This window comes from Chroicocephalus ridibundus, chromosome 7, assembly GCF_963924245.1.
Source record: "Chroicocephalus ridibundus chromosome 7, bChrRid1.1, whole genome shotgun sequence".
In the NCBI taxonomy this organism is placed as follows: Eukaryota; Metazoa; Chordata; class Aves; order Charadriiformes; family Laridae; genus Chroicocephalus; species Chroicocephalus ridibundus.
The window spans coordinates 58,391,159-58,410,464 of NC_086290.1; the positions used below are offsets into that span (position 1 = coordinate 58,391,159).

General features: G+C 38.4%; 1 protein-coding gene across 3 annotated transcripts in view; it reads right to left on the reverse strand.

Annotated features, from left to right (window-relative positions):
• ZZEF1 (zinc finger ZZ-type and EF-hand domain containing 1) overlaps window positions 1-19,306 on the reverse strand; it is a 60,099-nt gene that overhangs the window by 35,341 nt on the left and 5,452 nt on the right. For 2 of the 3 annotated variants that reach the window (XM_063340597.1, XM_063340596.1), the window contains exons 3-24: window positions 18,639-18,833; window positions 17,827-17,998; window positions 16,878-17,077; window positions 15,640-15,850; window positions 14,077-14,193; window positions 13,657-13,835; window positions 12,499-12,597; window positions 11,368-11,459; window positions 10,213-10,361; window positions 9,544-9,679; window positions 8,135-8,350; window positions 7,146-7,246; window positions 6,639-6,808; window positions 5,956-6,089; window positions 5,587-5,657; window positions 5,022-5,136; window positions 4,253-4,412; window positions 3,155-3,276; window positions 2,958-3,068; window positions 2,147-2,313; window positions 1,457-1,538; window positions 616-817 (exon numbers count right to left, since the gene is read on the reverse strand). In XM_063340597.1, coding sequence (XP_063196667.1) covers window positions 616-817; window positions 1,457-1,538; window positions 2,147-2,313; window positions 2,958-3,068; window positions 3,155-3,276; window positions 4,253-4,412; window positions 5,022-5,136; window positions 5,587-5,657; window positions 5,956-6,089; window positions 6,639-6,808; window positions 7,146-7,246; window positions 8,135-8,350; window positions 9,544-9,679; window positions 10,213-10,361; window positions 11,368-11,459; window positions 12,499-12,597; window positions 13,657-13,835; window positions 14,077-14,193; window positions 15,640-15,850; window positions 16,878-17,077; window positions 17,827-17,998; window positions 18,639-18,833 — 3,201 coding nt within the window. The remainder of the gene's footprint in view (window positions 1-615; window positions 818-1,456; window positions 1,539-2,146; window positions 2,314-2,957; window positions 3,069-3,154; window positions 3,277-4,252; window positions 4,413-5,021; window positions 5,137-5,586; window positions 5,658-5,955; window positions 6,090-6,638; window positions 6,809-7,145; window positions 7,247-8,134; window positions 8,351-9,543; window positions 9,680-10,212; window positions 10,362-11,367; window positions 11,460-12,498; window positions 12,598-13,656; window positions 13,836-14,076; window positions 14,194-15,639; window positions 15,851-16,877; window positions 17,078-17,826; window positions 17,999-18,638; window positions 18,834-19,306) is intronic. The other variant, XM_063340598.1, reaches the window with a different exon arrangement.

Consider the following 19,306-nt stretch of genomic DNA (forward strand, 5'->3'; position numbering starts at 1 on the left):
ACCTTGTTTAATTTCTGCAAAGCGGTGAATGAATTCAGATTTAGGAAGATAGAAATGCTCTGGTTTTGAAATTAAGAAATAACTTTTTTTTTTTTTTTTTTTTTTTTTTTTTTAAATCTCCCATCTCATAGTTCGTATTTTACTTCTCTTCAGTGGCCCAAATGCTAAGTGTACTTCACTTCTGGAATTAGCCAAACTTAATTTGTAAATTCAAGTTTAAACCAATACCAAGTGCCCACGTGAAACTTTTTACATCATTTGTGTTCAGAAGACTGGGCAAACTCTGATATTAATTCCTAAATGTAATTCAGTTTAGTATGATTATTTCCAGATGTCTGTGTCTTCCTAACATGGGCTTCCGAACGCCAGAGGCACCACAGTGATCCCTGTGACGCTCTCGGAGCAGTCCCACAGAACGGCGGCCGGCCCGGCCACAAAGAGCGGGGACAGCTCAGTGACCAAACTTTGAGAAGCAGCAATACAGCAAGTCTTCCATCTTCCGTCAAGAGAGAAATACAAAAGAAACTTCACTTTCACAGGGGATGCAAAACATAAGGTCCTCATATCTCCTCTTTATATGGCAACACAACTGCTGGAGCTATTAAATGCACTCACCTCGTAGAGATTTCAGGGCCATACTTCGGGAAGCCAAGCGCCCCATCAACCGGGATACAAGAAGCTGTAAATCCAAGCCCCAAGAAACGGCAACATCTGGGAGGCCGTAAGCAGTGACGGAAAACTTGTAGCCCCACTCATTATTACTGCTGTCAGAGTGAAAGAGAAACTGCAGCCGTGGGCCAGCCTTAAAGGTCACTTTCTACAGAGCAACAAAACAGTCATTTTGCCAAATGTACATGACAGGAAGACGTTTCAGGGTAATGAATTTCCTTCAGCAACTGTGGTTTTTCAGTATTATGTTCTGGTCATAACAGATCTAATTTCCCCCCACCATCTGAATGAGAAACCCACGATACTAAGCAGGTAAAATTTCTATTTAATAGCTTAATGAGACATTTTATAGATGATTGAGCTTTAGAAGACGGAGCCATAAAACACTAGAGAAGCATCCCATTTGAGTAGGTGTCATTAAAGAAAGAGCGTAGCTGCAGGAAGCACTACACTTGTCTCATGATGTAAAGAACTGTGAGGGCAGAGTGTCAACAAATAAGTTTTACCCATGTAGTTACTGGCAGTTAGACATGATTATTATTTTTCATTTTGACTGACTGCTCCTTTAATCCCAGCCACAAAGAGGGATTTTTACTCATTCACTCCTTTTATCTGCATCGTTGCAGAATTTCTTCCCCACCTCCTGCCCCCCACCTTTCAGAGGGAATAAACACGTACACACAAGTATGAAAGCACACATCCTTGTAGACGATAGGTTTCCACAAGAATCATAAGAATTTCCTAACACTGGATCTATCACTTGGTTCAGAATTTTAAAGACGCTCACCTTAGGCCACTTCTCAGTGCCAACCTTTGTATCGTAACGAGTTTTTGCACCTCTGGCATCAGTAAACTCCAGGTAATCATACCTGTGAAAATTGCAATTCATTACTTCCATATTTACTTTTTAAGTTTTGGGGGAAAATGTTTGCTTTTGGATTTTCACAAGCGCTGCATCTCAGAGTACCCTATCACATCTTTCTGAACCACACCTGCAGTGCTTCACGTGACTGCTATGGAATTTATTCTGCGTTTCAATGCGATAGTCCCAGCAAACACAGACCTGCTTTCCCGCAGAACTTTCCCAGCCCTTCAGAATCGGTAACGGGTGCCAATTTTAACATCTGGCATGTCCTAACTAAGCAGTAGCCCGATACGTTTCCAAGAGAAACCAAGCCAATAGTTTTGCCTAAAGAGGGCAAAATAAATACCACGAGCACAAAGTGTGGTGCTCACAGCAATATTCCAAAACAGATCAAGGCCAAAGGAAGCAAAATTCACACAAACAGCATGTCTGTGCATTTGCCAGGAGAAGCGGCTTTCAGCATAAGTCATTCGAAATAGCACATTGTATATTAACTCAGGACAATGAAGAAACTGAAATGGCATGCTTAGAGCGCAGGAAGTATCCTTGCACATCAAAACATGCCCTCTGCAAATAGGTTTTGGAATCTAACACAGCACAAGACTAAATTACCTCCTTTCAGTTTCACATTTTTCATCAAATTCCACCTCAAAGTAAGTTGCCCCATGACATAGGAAGACTGAGACCTCATGGCAATTATTTTCATAGTTATGAGGAGATTCCATTGTCCATGTTCGCAATACTACAGGCTGTTCTTGCTGCCAGCTTTCCATTTCCATCTGTAGAATGAAAATGCATTCTTGAGAAAGTAAAGCATTAAAAAAAAAAAATTACCACACTAGATTTTTGTGTCTATACTTTCAAGTTGCCAGATGTATGTACAAGGTGGAATTAAAAAGGCCAGAGCATTGATTTACACCTAAATTAGTTATAAGTACACCCTTGATAACCACCTTAAAGAAGCATTTCTAAAGCAAAATTCATCTAGTCTACTCAGGGAGGAGAAAGTCTCACTCTAGAAGAGCCCACAAGTCTCCAGTGATAGCAAAAGAGTCTGGATGACTAATGCAGATTTAAACGTCTACACTACAGACATACAGACTATTTGCATTACCACAAGCAACAAAGCTAAAAATGTTAAGCGTATGCTATTTTTAATTTCCCTCTTTCATTCTCAGAATTTCTCCTTCTTTCTGCCTTCTAGGCTTCTCATTCCAGTTGCACTTTCTGCTCATTTTGCTCATCTTCCGTACCAGTACAGACATATCTTCTGGTTCCTCACTCAGTATTTCATTACACATGCCGTACTTGTAGAAGCTTTTCAGCTCCTTTCAAACCCTTACCAATAGAATCACCTGAGATGTCTTTCCTGCAACTTTGCTTTTGTTTCACTGTACCTAATAGTGCCTCTATCTTTAGTTACCTTATGAGGCTCGCTACAAAGGCTTTTCAGTGGCTCTATCAAAGTGCTGAATCCCTGTAGCAGAGTACAGTATGGAATGTCTAAAGTGCAAAAATCCAACAAGAAGATGACCTAGGAGAAAACACAGGTCTCATGAAAATGCACGTCGCCATAGCCATGCTACCCGGGAATAGTACAAAATCCCAATGGTCACTTACCAGCTGACGAGTGGCCATAGCAAAGACAGAGTTACTTATTTTTTCTACTATTGTTTTGCCACTATATTGAGATAAAAGTGACTGCAAAATCGTTCTGATATTTGACAGGAACTGGCCCACATCTAAAGAGAAAAAAAACCCTTAATAGCCACCTTAAGGATTTGCTACCACAACCTGCTTTATCAAACACTTAAGTGCATGGTGATGTGCACAAGAAGACAGAGAGCAGGAAAGGCATCTGCTGCCCCAAGGCAGTGACACTCAAGAGCCAAAACAGTTCAGAGAAGTTTTCTGTGATATTTCTATTGTGGAAACAAGTTATGCTTATCAACGATATTAAAAAAAATAAAAAAAGAAAAGAGAAGCGATGAGTAATTTAATCAAACACTCCAAGACTGCTGAAAATCTCAATGTATCGAGTAGCTTCCTCTCTATGTAAACTCACGTGCAGCTTAAGTAATGAATAAGGCTAATAATTTTTAGCTATAGCCCTAACTCTATTTTAAAATGTAAGACACGAACATAATAAACTTATTTATACACAAATAACATAAATATGAAGTAATTTTCATAAAATTACATCTCCATTAAGTACTTGGCCCAATTAGCTACCCAATACTGTGCTGCTCTATTTAAAAAAAAAAAAAAAAAAAAAAAAAAAAAGAGAGACAGCTGTAGCAAAACACCCCTTAGAAGTGTTCAGCTTCTTAAGTTCTTTTCTCCTTGGTCTTACAAACAACTAAGAAAATACATACCACCACACGGAAGCTTATCAAGATAAGGGAAATTTAAAGAAAGCAAAACGTTCAAATGAAGGTCTGTAACTGTATTTCTTTTTTTTCTTTCCCCCAGTATTTGACACCCAAAACTTACTGAAACGTTCTCTGAAGATTCTCCCAACATAAAGTGATGAATATGGCTAAAATTCCTGTTGCTCGATACACCTACAGACGTCCTAGAGACTGGAAATGCTATGATAGTTACGGGATTGCCTCAGGCAACCACTGGTGAACCCTTATTACACTGCTATTTGAGAAATCATATTTTAAAGCCCTGTATTCCACCACATTTAATTCTGTATTCAATCCCAGCACTTACAGTTTTTAAGTATTCCTACAGCAAGATCCTTGGCTGAATTATCGCTACCCTTAAGTTGCAGGTAGCACCATGAAAGGAGGCTACCTTGAACAGACCAGAATAAGGAAGACAAGACTGTGCCACTCTCTTGCTGTGCAACATCCAGCATCATCATTTCACACTGCAAAATAAAGAATGTAAGAAAAGGATATCCTCTTCTGCCGCAGAATGACATACTACATGCAGTAAGTAAACTGTGATGGACATTATCATCCCAATCACCCCACAAGAAAGATTAAATGCAACTGACAAGCAGCATATAACACCACGAAGCAATAAATGTATTTTGTTTTGGTAAATTGCAATTTTAAGTAGGAATAGCTGAATATGAGTCACTCGATGTTCTCAGCACATTTTTTTCTGCATATGTAAATGACCCTCCTCCACTGACACCTCCCTTAGTGGCACGACCAGTTCTAACCTCTCAATATGGGATGATTACTTCTGTTTCCTAGTGTTGATAGGCTGCCATAAAGTCTTTTCAGTGCTAAGGAAAAAATCCTCATTATAATCATTGACTCTAATATTATGAAATGTCAATGCTTAAAGGAAAATATTTCAATCCTTTGGAAACCCTAATCCTACCGACTTGAATAACCATGGACAGTTTTATCCAGAAGAACAGGAAAGCTAGTTCTTCGGCATACATCTCAGGCGTGCAGCTTGTGTTTGAAGGCATGCAAAAATCACGGCAAAGAAGTAGGAAGAGAAACAATGCAAAGACAGTTACCTCTCTTGCTGCCACTAGCAGAAGGGTATCCATGACCGACAGCACTTCACTTATGTCAAAATCCGCAGAAACTCCTTTCTCTGGTAATAATAAGAGTCCACCTGGATCTTGATCGCTACAAAACAAAGATCTTACTAACCATCAACAAGTAGCACAGTTCCAAAATACAAATTTAGTTATCCTTGTGGCAAATCTGTAGGGATTCTACTGTTTTGGTTTTTTTTATTATGAAATTCAAAAGTGTTTGGGTTCTGATGACTCTAGACTGATTAAATCAATACCAACCATCATCATGGACAAATAATCACTCAAAAACTGGAAGATAGCCTAGGAAAGTCTAAGAGCAAAATACTGTGATTCCAGTACCACCCTTGGACAAAGTTTTATATAGCTATTCAGTTAACAAACATATTAAGTAGTAGTACTCTCCTTTCTAAAGCAAGGTCAGTTGAGTATTTTGGAGAATTATTTTCCAGGGGAATAACATTTCTAAAAAGGATTAAAGATGAACTTATTAACAGCCGTGGGGTATTAGACAATGATTTGGAATTTCAGGACCCCTTACCTGAAGTGGGTACACAAGGATCTGAAGGCAAGGTGCACAGATTGCTTGTGTTCTTGCTCTGTGATGTTTTTCTAGAAAAGGAAAAAGATTTATTTTTTATGATACGTTCTGTTTCCTTCCTCTGTGAGAAAGAATTCTAATTTCTGCATTCTACTATTCATTTTTGGTAAGAAAGGCAGGGTTAGCTCCTCTTTCTTTGGATAAGCTGCAGAGAGAGAGAGAAGGGGGAGGGTAAAAAGAGGCAAAGAAAAAAAGAAGGTTTTTACTTTAATGGGACAGAGTATATGTTATTTGACAAGAACTCAGATTCGTCCTCTTTTCTGCATAAAGAAAGCAGGTACTAAATCAATGTCTCATGTAATGGTTTACCATCATGGTGAAGAGCTGGTGTCGCCTGGTCTGTCTATCTGGGAAAAAGACTGCAGCGCCGCTGAGTAAGGTGTTCTTAACTTCCTCTTTTAGCATTTTCATGGGCGTGGAGTTACTGTCCCCCATATCCACTACTGCTCATACAAAAAGGAAACAAAATTACAAGTCCAAATTAAACTCCATCTAACACGTTAGAGGCATGACTGAATTAAACGTGTTAATTTACACAACTTCAAGCCCTTGCAATCCCATTATACACACAGAAAAGGAGGGGAAACTTTTTGACTTCTAGCAAGAAAGATTTTTCTCAGGATATATTTATTCGTTGAGTAAATTAATTCTAGGAACGTTAAGACTTGACAACTATCAAAGCTAACAAAGTGTTCAAGATGCGACAGACTCTATATAAACTGGTTTATCGCTAGCTTGCTTTCAGGAGACTGAATAAAGAGGGTACCATCCTACTTCCAATGAAATCTAAGGTGTAATTCCTGTTCTCTTCATAGGGTCAAGGAAAATTTCACTGTGATAGACTAATTAGCACACACCGACCTGACGAGAAAACAAAGGAACAGTAGCTGACTTGGCCTCTGGGAATTAATATCTTTTCCCAAATTGTAACTATTGTAACACACCTGTAAGCCAGAACAGACAAAACAGTTAATATAGTCGATATAAGTTACCTTCACACAGATGTCTATAAAGCTCTTCTGCAGCTTCTGTGTGACCAGATGTTTTGCTCTGAGAAGCTTCTTGAGGTTTAGCAGTTTTATTGTCTCCAGTAAGTGCAGAGAAGCAGCTCTGGAGAAGCTGCAGCAGCAGTGTTTGAGCAGAGATGCATTCTTCCCTTGGGCTGTAAGAAAGCATAAAACAAACGGAAGTAAAAACTAGAAAATACGTTCTTTTGCATCAAACAGATAATGCTATGAAAGTCACTATCTCAGATGGATAAAAAACACTGAATGGAAAGCGCACAGCCAAAAAAGTACAGCTCCCAGCTAAATTAATCTACATCTCAAGTTCCTACATAACATGATAGTTTAAAACACATATGGCAGCAGTAGGAAAATGTTATTTATGTAAATAATGTAGTTTAGGAAGAAGAAACTGCTGCAACTAAACCAAGCATACTTTATTTATACATACACACAGAGATTGGTGCTCCACCACACAATAAAGAAGTGACTTACTTTTGGTGAAGTTTATTGTAAAAGTTCCAGAACAGCTGCAAATCAAGGCCTGTGAAATCTAAAAATGACTTGTATTTTAATCCACTCTCCTTCTGTTGAACCTTTAAAAAGGCAAAGAAAACGCAGGATTGGAAAATTAACTCTATACAGAACACATTTATAACAAGTAAATCCCTCGGCACTGGGCTTAAAGCGGCCTAGTTTCCTATAAATTTGCAGCTAACGTGAATTGCAGTATAAGTTCTTTCATGGATATTCCACTGTCTAAATGCAATGGTTCATGCTGAAACCTTCCCCTTCACAGAGCCACTAATAGGGGCTCTCTCTCCTCTCTCCAGATGTCTAGTCCCCCATCCCTGTCCTCCACCACCAAAAGACTTTGCAGCCTCTACCTCTTCACCTAATTTGATTCAAAGTAAGTAACAGCCAGAATAAGACTGCCCATGGTTCAAAAATCGAAGCTGAAAAGGTAGAGATGCATGCACTGTATGAATAAGAAACAATTTTGACATGTATCCTCAAAAATAGGGTACATCATGCTGACATATATCAGCACATACCAGCCACGTCTCTCAATTGTATACATCTCACCCTAGATATTTACAGAATTATTTCAGATAAAGAGAGGACGTTTTAGTCTCTGCAGCTTTTCTAGCTACTTCTCTAAGGACTTTCCCCCATGCTTGCTTCGGAAATAGCTACGTTACCTAACAGACAGCAGAGCATCCTTCGGTTGCATCTGCTTCACCCACCATTGTAACTTGATGCTGAAAAATGGTTCTTAACTCTCTTCTGGACCCAAAGTGTGCATATTCCTAGTCAACTTCAGTAAACATACACAGAATGCTATTTTCCAGAAACCATTTTTTTTTCCCTCCAGAGGATGGTTTTAAGTCACTAGTACCTTATCCAGGCACAATTACTGTTAGCATAGCCGTATTACTTTTAGCATGGTAAATACATGCTTAAAAAGAACCAAGTGAAAATACCAGGTCCTGTGCCAGCTGCTGGATAAAATGAAGTGTCTTCAGGAGAAGAGTTGTGCCACAAACGGTATCGTCATCACTCCTCCTGCACTGTAAGCAGTTCATACTCCTGTTGGGCTCGGCTCGCATTGGCCGAAGATAGCCAAGAACGTTCAGGCCTTGAACTCCGAGCCGTTCTGCTGTGTCTTGTCTTGTGCACAAGAACTTTATCATCAAGTACTGGAAGAATATAAGCATAAGATTTGTTTTAAAAGTTAGTACAAATTTGGCTTTTAAAAGACACGAGCGCGCATACGTGAGGAGACTGCTGGTGGCGTAAGGGGGGCAAGCCTTATTCCCTGTCAATCACCCCCAGAAGTTTAAAATACCGATCTTGAGATTCAGGCTAAGCTTGAGCTCTCCCCACATCCAAAAAGTCACAGTGATGGTTCTGTGACCTCTACAAGCATCTGCAAAGTTAGTTAATTCATTATCAGTTTCAGTCATTCTGCATACTCTGTTCCTTGGCTCAATAGTTACAGCATTTTTGCAGGTTAAAAAATTATTAGCTGCATTTAAAAGCAAGCAGAGGATCAATATATAATATTTAAAACATACTTTTATGCAGTCTGTCCACAGCGAGGTACAGAACGCAAAGCTGAAGGGAACAGCAAATCTGCCACCCAAATGTACTTAGTAACTACACACTCACAAGTCTCGGGGACTAAGGGTTACACAGACAACAGCGGAACGTCTCAGCAAGCAGTGACCGGTTTAGAAAGATTCCCAGTTGACTTATAACCGTGCACCACTTCTGCTAATTTCCACAGGACAGAAAAGGACTGGGGAACTACACAAAAGATCCCGCCAGAAACAAGATAAACGCAGGGCCTGGAAAGCAAATTTCCCCACTTAAGCACTACAAATCAAAACCCATATTCTGCCACTCTTGAAACAGAAAAGTCCCACGTTCTTCAACGAAATCACCCTAACTGATGGAACTGCTTAGTCATTTTTTTCTGTTAAAACAAGAGTTGAAGAACCTGGCTCTGAAAGAATAAATGCTGTAACTACGCAGTAGTTAATTCATATATATATTAGAACAAAGCAACAATCATTCATCCTTTTTAGAAATATTTGCTCGTGATAAAACCACTACTCTGTGCATAACCACGTAATTTTGCATTAAATTTGATCTTGAAGGACCATTTACCTACAGCTATATACGTGTACGTACAGAGAAAAAGAGCAGAACTCAGAGGACAAAAGTTGCATCATTCACTTAACTAGAAGCCTGGCGATTTTTACATCTACCCAGAAGAGTTCTTCCACAAAAAAGAGAGTCATGTTTATTTCACCTGGGATTACAACAAAGCCCAGAGACAAGCCTCTGCTCACTGTGACTGGGAAAATGGATTTTCACGGTTTCTTACTTGGGAAATTCTGCATTGCTGCATTTTGACATCAACTTCATCCCATTCTTCTTCCACTTCAAACCAGCCAATAGGATCATCATCTCCCAAATCATCACACAAACAACTGCTTCTACGTATAAAAGAATGTAACAAGCTTTGTAAAAAAATAGAGTTTAGAAAACCGCAAGGCTGTTGATAGCCTACCAAAATATTTTTAGCATGTTCTGGATATAAAGATGAGAAGAGAGACAAAAGAAACTTCCACATACCCAAACTCTATCACGCGCAAGGTAAGAAAATTTAAGGAAATCTTTTTAGTCATGGTCCCTAACCTCCCCTCAACTCTTAAACAACAGTTCTGAGAAAGTAATTTAATAAAAGTTAATTAACATATGATCTTCCTACAGATTGTTTCTGTTACCAGTGCTCTGCATCTCAAGTAGAAAGCTTGTTTTGTTATATCCCTTTTTAAAAAGGTCTTTAAATCAAGGGTTGAAAACAACAGCTATATACGCATTTCCTCAAACACATAACATTGAGGCTCATTAAAATCAAACAAGTAACAATTAAACGATGCACCATTTTTAAGTCATTTGGGACAATTCTCAGTAGTTCAAGTGGCATTGCAAAAAGATCTAATACAGCATTTATCTTCCATGTATTCATTGCAAAACAGTCCACCTATACCTGTTTTTTACAAATTGTTTGAATTCCTGCAGCTTCCATTTGTCATAGCTTTCAAATCTTTTGAAGTGTTCCTCTGCGTGGAACTTCTCCGAAGCACTGTTATACGCAAACACCAGCCCACACTGGGCCCCAATGGCACCTCTTCGGACCTAAAAGAACAAATCCAGTCTTAAAAAGCTGGCAATAAAAGAAGCTGTTGCTTTCACAGAAAAAGGAAGCAACTAAACCCTGACAATGCTGATCTCTGGAATTGCACTTTTTACCTAAAGAAAAATGAAACACGTTTAGAGAGTTGTTATGAAATTGTTGAGAGAATTGTTATGAAAACTTTTGTACGTCACTGAACCAGGATCATGTACGTGGTTAGTATCTGCCACATTTATCACGCTGCTACCACCCTAATATTAACTACAATACACACATTAATCCTAATTTTGTATACTTTAATTTTAAAAAACCGAACAAAACTAAAGTTACATATCCCAGTATCACGACACTGCAAAACAGCTCAGCTGCCTCTCCAGCTCCAATGAGAATTTACTTATCAGAAATCCATCCACATTTAATTCTCTTTGACACTGAAATATATATCCTTGTTCCAGGAATTAAAACTACTGATTTGTCTTAAGTAAATAAATAAATAAATAAATACAGCTGCAGAAAGTTTTGTCCTGGCCATGATTTAATCCCAAGACCTTGCTTTCAAACCAGATAAAATCACGTCAAGTGTTCAAATTACACTGATGTCTCTAAAAAGAATTTGAAACTGAACTCACATGCTGTATATCTTGAAATCCGCTATTCACAGAGTTGAAAAATTATTTTAAGTATAAGGTATATAATCCTACAAATAAATACATACACTTCAGAGAGAAACCATACACCCAAGGCTCACTGGCTTGAGTATGTTACAAGAGAAAGACAAAAGCAACAGAAAATAAATGTTTTACTACATGCTTGTGGTACCCTGAAAGAATTTAAGACCTCCATTTCCTCAAGTTCCCTGTGACTTACATAAAAGTAAAACCCCAAAATAACATTATTGCATGACTAATTTAAAATTTCTGTTCATACAAAAAAAAATTCTAATTCAACTCTACCATTAGGGGGAAAAAAGCAATTCTCCTACTTGAAAAGCACAGAGGAACTACGTACCTTTATTCTAATTTGTGTCACTTGAAATGCAGATTCAGTTCCAGTAGAAAGAATGATACTTGCTCTGGTCTTCCCAGTTTCAGTAAGAAAACCTAAAGCAGCGGTGGGAACGGAATGAGGTTGGAAGGGTTGCTAGTGCAAGCTGTTTGAAAGAGAACACTAAGGTTGTGGACTAAAGGAGGGAACAAGAACACAACGCTTTTCAAGTGAAACGCTCAATAGGAAATGTTTCCAAATAAGAGCGTAAAAGACGAGTAAGACGACTGTATCATGTTAGTATATGCTCCCAAAGAGCAAACGCTGGTGTCTCCAGCCAGCGTCTCTCTGGGGCTGCAGTATCTGCAGCAATTTCAAGAGTGTTTCCCCATTAAAGGTTATTAATAAACTCACAAATACTACTTTGGCTTGTGGCTCTATTCACTGATATGATTCATTGTTCCCCAAACTGTGATCCATAAAACAACCGAAGACAATCCACAAAATAACTAAAGAATAAAATCAAACGCTACACGTGAGCAAACAAAGGGGTAAAATAAGCATTTGGAACGTGCCCGATTGCCTGCCACAATAACTTTCATTTACCAGTAGCACTGCACAAGACAATACAGAATTTTTTTAAAAAAGATTAGGTGGTATTTCATTGAAAAAGGAGGTCAAGAAACACAAACCTCTTTCTTTAGGTTGTATCAAGTACATAAAAACATTGCATTAACAAAGACGGGCTATAAAGGAGAATTAGAGTTACATACAGTCTCTGAAAATTTCAGTGATTTCTACCATATCTCGCCATCAATATTTGGGAAACTGGCAGTGGATGATTCATGACTTCAACCCACAAAATGTGCTCTAGTATAATTTTCTTTGTGACAGCTCATTGCTGACTTCCACACAGAATATCAATAATTCTCCCCCGAGTCCACTCATTTCTTTGTTTGTTTAGGTATTACAATAAGCGGGCTCCTGAGAAATCCACCTTGTTGGAAAACAGAATTTATATATTGTTGGGGGGAGTGGGGAGAATTATTGTTGGTAGCACCGAATATATGTAGATACATATGCAACAGAACCATAGCCTTGTTAACAGCCTTCGCTTCTGGTTGAATAGTCTGGATTTTAAGTCTGGGCTCTTACCGTCCCCAGTCCACGGCTCTACAAGGAGGTTTTCAGGCCCTGATTTATCTTCTTTTCCCTTCACATCACATGCTTGCAGAGTCAGCCGTAATGGTTTTCCTAAATAAGAAAATTAACAGGTTTATCAAATTCATAAAATAAAAAGCCTATTTTCCAGTTTTAAGTTCTTCACACAGAAAACTAATGAAAGAAACCTTACAACATTATGAGCTTTTTACCATTGCCAGACGACCAAAAAAAAAAAAAAAAAAAAAGAGGAAGAAACTGTCATATAAGAGATACGGTAATCTAACATAGCTAAAGGTTTAGGTATGGACAGAGGACAACGAAAATTGTGACAAAGAACCTTCTCTCAACTGTTTGCATACTTTGCAATTCACAATGTATGAAATACCACTTTTGTCTTGCAAAAAGCAGGAGCTACTCTGGGAAAAATGAAAGAATTTTCAAACCTTTTGAAAGTTAATACTAATACTATAATTATAAAATAATTAACATACTCTTTGGCACAAACCAAGGAATCCCGGCAAAACCTACTAAAAGGCAAACAAAGGGAAAAATTCTCAGAAGAAAAAACTTCTCAGAAGTTAACACTTGAGAAAATACAGATTTATCAAACAAGTACAGTCCATACAGCAAAATCTTACGCCTTGTGCCAGACCATGCACAGCTCCACACTTACAACATACTCAGAGTGATTTATAAAAGTGAAAATAAAGAACTGTTAACAGATGCTAATGACATTACATTTAAAACACATTAAAATTTGCGCACACGCATGTCTGCAAGAGAGACCACTTACTGAGGCTAAACACACAAAAAGTTAAGTGTGTTATCAGAAGAATAAAAATACTTGATGTCATTTGCCTTTTATACTATACAAACACTATCACCATCTTGACACAGGGGCCACTATCTACAAAGTTCATGTTCTCTCCCTCAAAATGATGCCACCCGGTTCACTTCTTAGATCAGAGAAAGCTGATCTAATCACCAACTTTTAGGGCAGTTCAGCTTCACAGGCTGCATCTTCTTGGTAAGAGATGTTAATTTGGAAGTCTTCTATGGTTTTAAACCCCAGCAGTACGAGTAAAACAACTCAAAGCTGCATATTGTCTTAAGTACATACAGTAACGGATCCAACAATTACTCATTTACCGTATTTATAGAGCAGGTTCTGTCTGACTGTTGCCATGGAAGCGATAAGGGATGAAGCCTTGTATGGAGTGTCCAGATGATCGGTGATTGTACAAAGGGAACTTATCACTTTAGCGACACTCCCCCGGGCTAAGGCAAAGGCCAAGAGTGTAAGTTCAACCTCTGGAGTAGTACAACAACTGGGGAGGGAAAAAAATACAACAGTACGAAAAGAAAACTCAGGACTTTGGTTTTAAATAAAGACAACTAATGCGCACATGGAAAAATCTAATGTGCCTGTTTCTTAATGTCTCTGAATTTTTCAAGATACTGTAAGAAAAGCAGGTGAGTAAAAATGAGATAAGTTTCCTATGCAAATTCTTCTAAACCACTACAAATTCTTCTTTTCCACTACGTCAAAATACATCAACAGAACCTCACCTTGTTATTCTTATAAGGAAGCTATCGACTTCTTCCAAAACATTTGGAGATAAGAAGCTTGAAAAATCTGTAGAGCCCGGCGTTAGGGATAGAGGTGGCATGTGTTGCAGTGCTTTCCTAGTAAAAAGGACAGAATATAACATCAGAAACCCTGACAGAATCAGAGAACAAAGCCTTCTAAAATTAATTAGGTATTTGAATCTTCATGCGTTATATGAGTAGGTCTCTACGAATAGATTCTGAATGCAGAAAATCTGTTTACCCAGCGAACCTGTTTGAAAGGTAAAAACAGTATTGTGTTCTAGGTGGGGAAAGTTCAACGACTGCTACGTAATCTCGAATCTCAGCCTCATTATCTCAGATTTAATGAGACAAATAAATCAAGGGGGCTTCAATTAAATCTGTGACAGCATTAGAAATAGCTTAGTACTGATAAGTACTGCTTCACTTAAACAGTTCTAGAATTGAGTAAAAGCCTGTTAATAAAGGGAAAATTGCTACTAAATTCTTTCAGAACAATTACAGAAACCACGAGAGAAACCTGTTAGCTCAGATGAGAATTCGTCTTTGATTTCCTAGGATACCGTAATAATCCCAGAAAATAAGAATTCTTAAGCGGTTTCAAAGTCATTCTAACCAATACTAAAGTTTGCGTTTTAACTTTATAATTCTAACCACTGAATTTGTAATTCCTCAATGCATATTTTTAGTCGAGACTTCGTAACTTGTTTAGGCTTTATTAGCTCAGGATCCATGTTATATTTCTAACAAATATCCAAAGTGTAGCAAGACTGAAGGCTCTCAATTTTAGTAAAGCTCAGAACTACGAACCTGAAGTAAGCACGTATAAAGTTATTTAAAGTGGTTTCACAGATGACACAAATTAAGGATAGGCTTAAAGGACTTTAGCCTACAGTAGTCATTACGGTTATGACGGCAGTGCTCTTAAGTGGTGGCATCATGGTAACTGAGCTCTATAAAAGTTGATGTGGGCGTGTAGCAATTTTATTAGGATTCCAATCCTTCAAGACATCGAGCAGAAGTGTTTCGCAGCCAAACAAGGAAACGTTACACAGACAATCACCAAAACCAAACGTCTGCACAGAGATATTGCATATAACCGACTATATCCCCATGTAATGCACGACAAGGCACTACATGTCAGGTATTTGCTGAAAATTAAGCCTAATTAAGCTCCTTTCATAAGTGGAAGCTGTCCATTATTTATAATCAGTAATATTAACAAAGAAGATTAATTAATTTTAGGTTTCTCAAAAATATTACAAGCCAAAGGATAGGTGAAAAACATTTTTCAGTGTCCATTCTGTCATGGCTTAACAACTAAATTAGATCCAACAGCTGGGAGAATTACCCTGGTTCTAGTATGTGCAAATGGATAAAAGAGAAATATCAAAATTTAAACAGTGTGATAGCTAAAAAGATGTTTAAACACCTCAACGGAGGGAGTGGAAACCAGTTACACAAGGGAGATCAGTTGCCTGAAGCTGGAAGTATTAAATATATAACTAAATAAGTCACACACCATGGAAGTTTAGTACTTACTGAGTATTTTGTAAAATAGTGTGAACGAATGCTGGATTTGTTTCCATGGAGGCTGTTACCAGAGAGGTCAGCAGAGACCAGTACCAGATAGCTGAAGCATCGCACACAGAGACGCCCACCTTCTTAACTCTTTGATAACCAACAGCCCTGAGTCCATGGATTCTAGTGTCACACCCATCACTAAGGCAACGCTTGATGTTTATCTGTACATCTGTCAAAACATAAAATAGAAATTTTTTTTCCTCATTTCTTCTGCTGGATTAGATCTAGAAGAATCCAGATAGCCAAAACAATAATTACTGCAAAACTTCTTAGAAAAATAGCAGCAGATATGTAACAGTACTCCCACATATAGACAACTATACATGTGTTTCTTCACCATGCACCCTACGATTTGGAAAATTTAGCCTCTGAATGGCTTATGCAATCAATCCATTACATATCGCACAGCTAGAAATCCGGAAAAAAGCAATAAGAGACCCTCAAAGCGGAAAACAGATTATAGACTATTTCACCAATACCTTTCCACCCACATACATAGAAAGTATCTTGGGATTGGTAGTGGAGAAGACAGGGAAAGAGTAAAGCTTAAAAGCAGAGTTTTAAGTTACATGAAAATTTTCACGTAAGTTCTTGACCACTTTATAACATTGTCCTAGTTACTTCTGAGCAACGCTTCTGTGGCAGTCAAAAGCTCAACTTAGTGAAAAGTGCCTATTTGAACAGAAACCATCTTAGGAAGGAGCAGCTTTCCTCCGATGGATTCCAATATAGCACCCACACATCTAGCAGACTTAAAAATAACACTACTTAAAAATCCTTAGCATAAAACCTGCTTTACAAAAATCATCTGACCAGCTTCAGAGTTTTGCTAACAAAAAAGGAAAATGTTGCTCAGAAGCAGATTTTTTGCTAGATACTATTATCCAACATATGCTTTCACTGCGCAAGCAAAGATATTTTAAAATTGCCCAGTGCCTTCAAATTGAGAGGCTAAAACTGCATCTTCAGTCATTTCAGCTCTTCATCCCTTAGCCCAAGTTAGATAGATGCCACGAGAAAGACTCAGAAGACTCTCTTATAAGCTAGAAATTAAACTACAATTAAAACAATTTCTCTGACCCAAGGAGGAGGTCAAAAGTTTCTGCTCTAACGACCGACATTTCAACACACCATTCTATGATCGACCTTCAAAGCAGCAGCAAAACAATATACCAATGGTATCTTTATTAACTCACACATCTGACTAATGTTAGCGTTTTCCAACAGTGTTACGTAGCCAGTGATATTGCTTGGAATGTGAACGTCTCGGACCTCCTGAAGACTGCTGGCATTCCTCCCCACTGCCACTGTAACTTGCTGTGGCATGTAACTCTGGTCATTAGCTGCCACCGCAATGGACAGATGTCTTAAAACAACATCTGGTTTCATCTTTAAACTGCAAGGCAAAGATAAAACAGTTCTTGCAAAGGGAAGACAAGCCAAGCACTTCACTTCTAGCTAAGCTTCACCCAGTTTCCACTTCTACAAACACAAAAAAATCCACTGGAAATTACCCAGCGCTTCACAAGCATCACCAACGCTGTATCATGGTGGACAAGTTAGACGACTTGCAATTAACTTAAAAGATAGTTTAGTTCGTTTAGATAGTAAGAATGTGGAAATTTCTATTGTTCAGCTTTTCAACTGAGAACTCATTCCTCAGGAATAAAAATATAGTGTCAATAATGACCAAAATGAGGGGGTTGGTTTCGGGTTGATTTTTTGGGGGGTTTTTTGTTTGGTTGGTTTTTGTTGGGTTTTTTGGGGTTTTGTTTTTTTTTTTTTAAATTACACATTCTATACCTCCTACTGAAAAACCACTACATATTTCTGTTTCATGGAGCAGCAACTTTCTAGACAGTGGCAAGGAGATTCTATTCAAGTACTAACCAGTTTGCAGTTTGGAAAGCTTAGCTACAAAAACAAGGGTATGTGGCAGCATGGAAGATGATGCATTTGACATGTGAACGCTTTCGCTTGGTGATTAGGCCTTTAAACTTTATGCAGAGATTAATGACTTCTGCTTTCAACTACATTCATGTGTCACTTGTTAATTCCATAATTTTTTGCAATTACAACCCACTGGCTGTAAAACCTAAGGACTAACTCTTCCTCAACTCAGCTGCACGTTGCGGTGTTGCTCACCGTATCCAATGTGAGCGAGCACTCCCATCTGACTGCCAGAAGGATGTAGTTTCTCCATTTGTCATCTTGTCAATATCGGCGGAATTGGATGAGGTTTCTATGTGAGTGTAGCACTTTGTGACAGACTTCAGTTTGTCCAACTCCTGATTACCATTCAAGTCACTGGGGTATTCTGCAAAGAAAACAAATCACCCATAACAATCTTTTTTTTTTTTTTAGAATTATGATACCTTTATAATAATTATCTCATATAAATTAACTTGTTGGCACAGAAAACAAATCCTGAAGAAGTGTTTCTGATAGAACCTAGAAGACAGAAAAGTTTCATTTCAGATGAAGTCACAATAATCTCAATCTACCCCTTGCAGTTTGAAAACACCTACTTTGCCTGGAGTTCAAGAGGCTCTTTCCACTACCGGCCTCATCAGTGCTTTATTATTATTATGATTCCAAAATACAAACAGATGAGAGGAAAAAGTAAAATGTGATGGAGAAAACCTCCATTCAGCTATTCTAGGGAAGAGACAAAGCAGACTGTTGCCCCACGTAACTTGATCTGTTTCAATAAAAGTGCAGAGATCTGAAAGTATCAGGTCAAGCTGTGAAGAAAAGGGGCCCTCCCTCTAGGGAGACCACCAGGACAGTCTCATCTGAAATACAATAAAAGCAAAAAGGCACACAGAAACATGCAGACTGCCTTCATAAAAAGTCACGCCTGTTAAAGTTTAAAGATTAAACAGAAAAAGTTTTTTATTTCATCTTCAAGTTATGGTTACACTGCCATCCTGAAAAAAAGGGAAGATACTACATACCTCTCTCTTTTAGGAGAAGTCGATCTAAAGAATCCTTCAACACAGAAGACCGCATAGTGCAGATGTTGTTGAAGTACTCCAGCACTGGGTAAGGGATGGCAGTACTAGAAATCCGATTCCGGTGCAAGAATCTCAGTATCATTGAAGCATGAAGACCAAGACGCTCTTTTGATTCGGAAAATATATCAATAAAACCTAGAAAGAGACATCATTTCTGTCTTTGTTGCAGCATCTGACTTGACCGAGTCGTCATTTCCGCCTCTACATCTCATTACTAGGTAAATCCAAATTAAGCACCGGAGCCAATATTGGAACTACATTCCACCACATGAATTAGCTCAAATCTGCAGCCTTTGCAGCAGGACTGTGAAAGGTGCAGACAATTATTTTTTGCCAGTTACCTGAAATGCCTGAAGGTTTTCAAAACAATCACCAAAAATCTTAGTTCTTATGCTTATTTTGCTGTCCTAAAAGTTCCAAGCTCCTACCTTCAATACCCGGGTGAAAGAGATGCTGCTTGGCTAACGAGCTGGTGTACTCAGACCACTCGCCCCGAGCTACACTAAGCATTTCGCATTGGCGTTGCAGATTATTCCCAAAGAGGCGCCTAACGCTTTCCACCGACTTCATACGAAGTTTCAGCCCCTGAACAGTGGAAGTCTGAATCG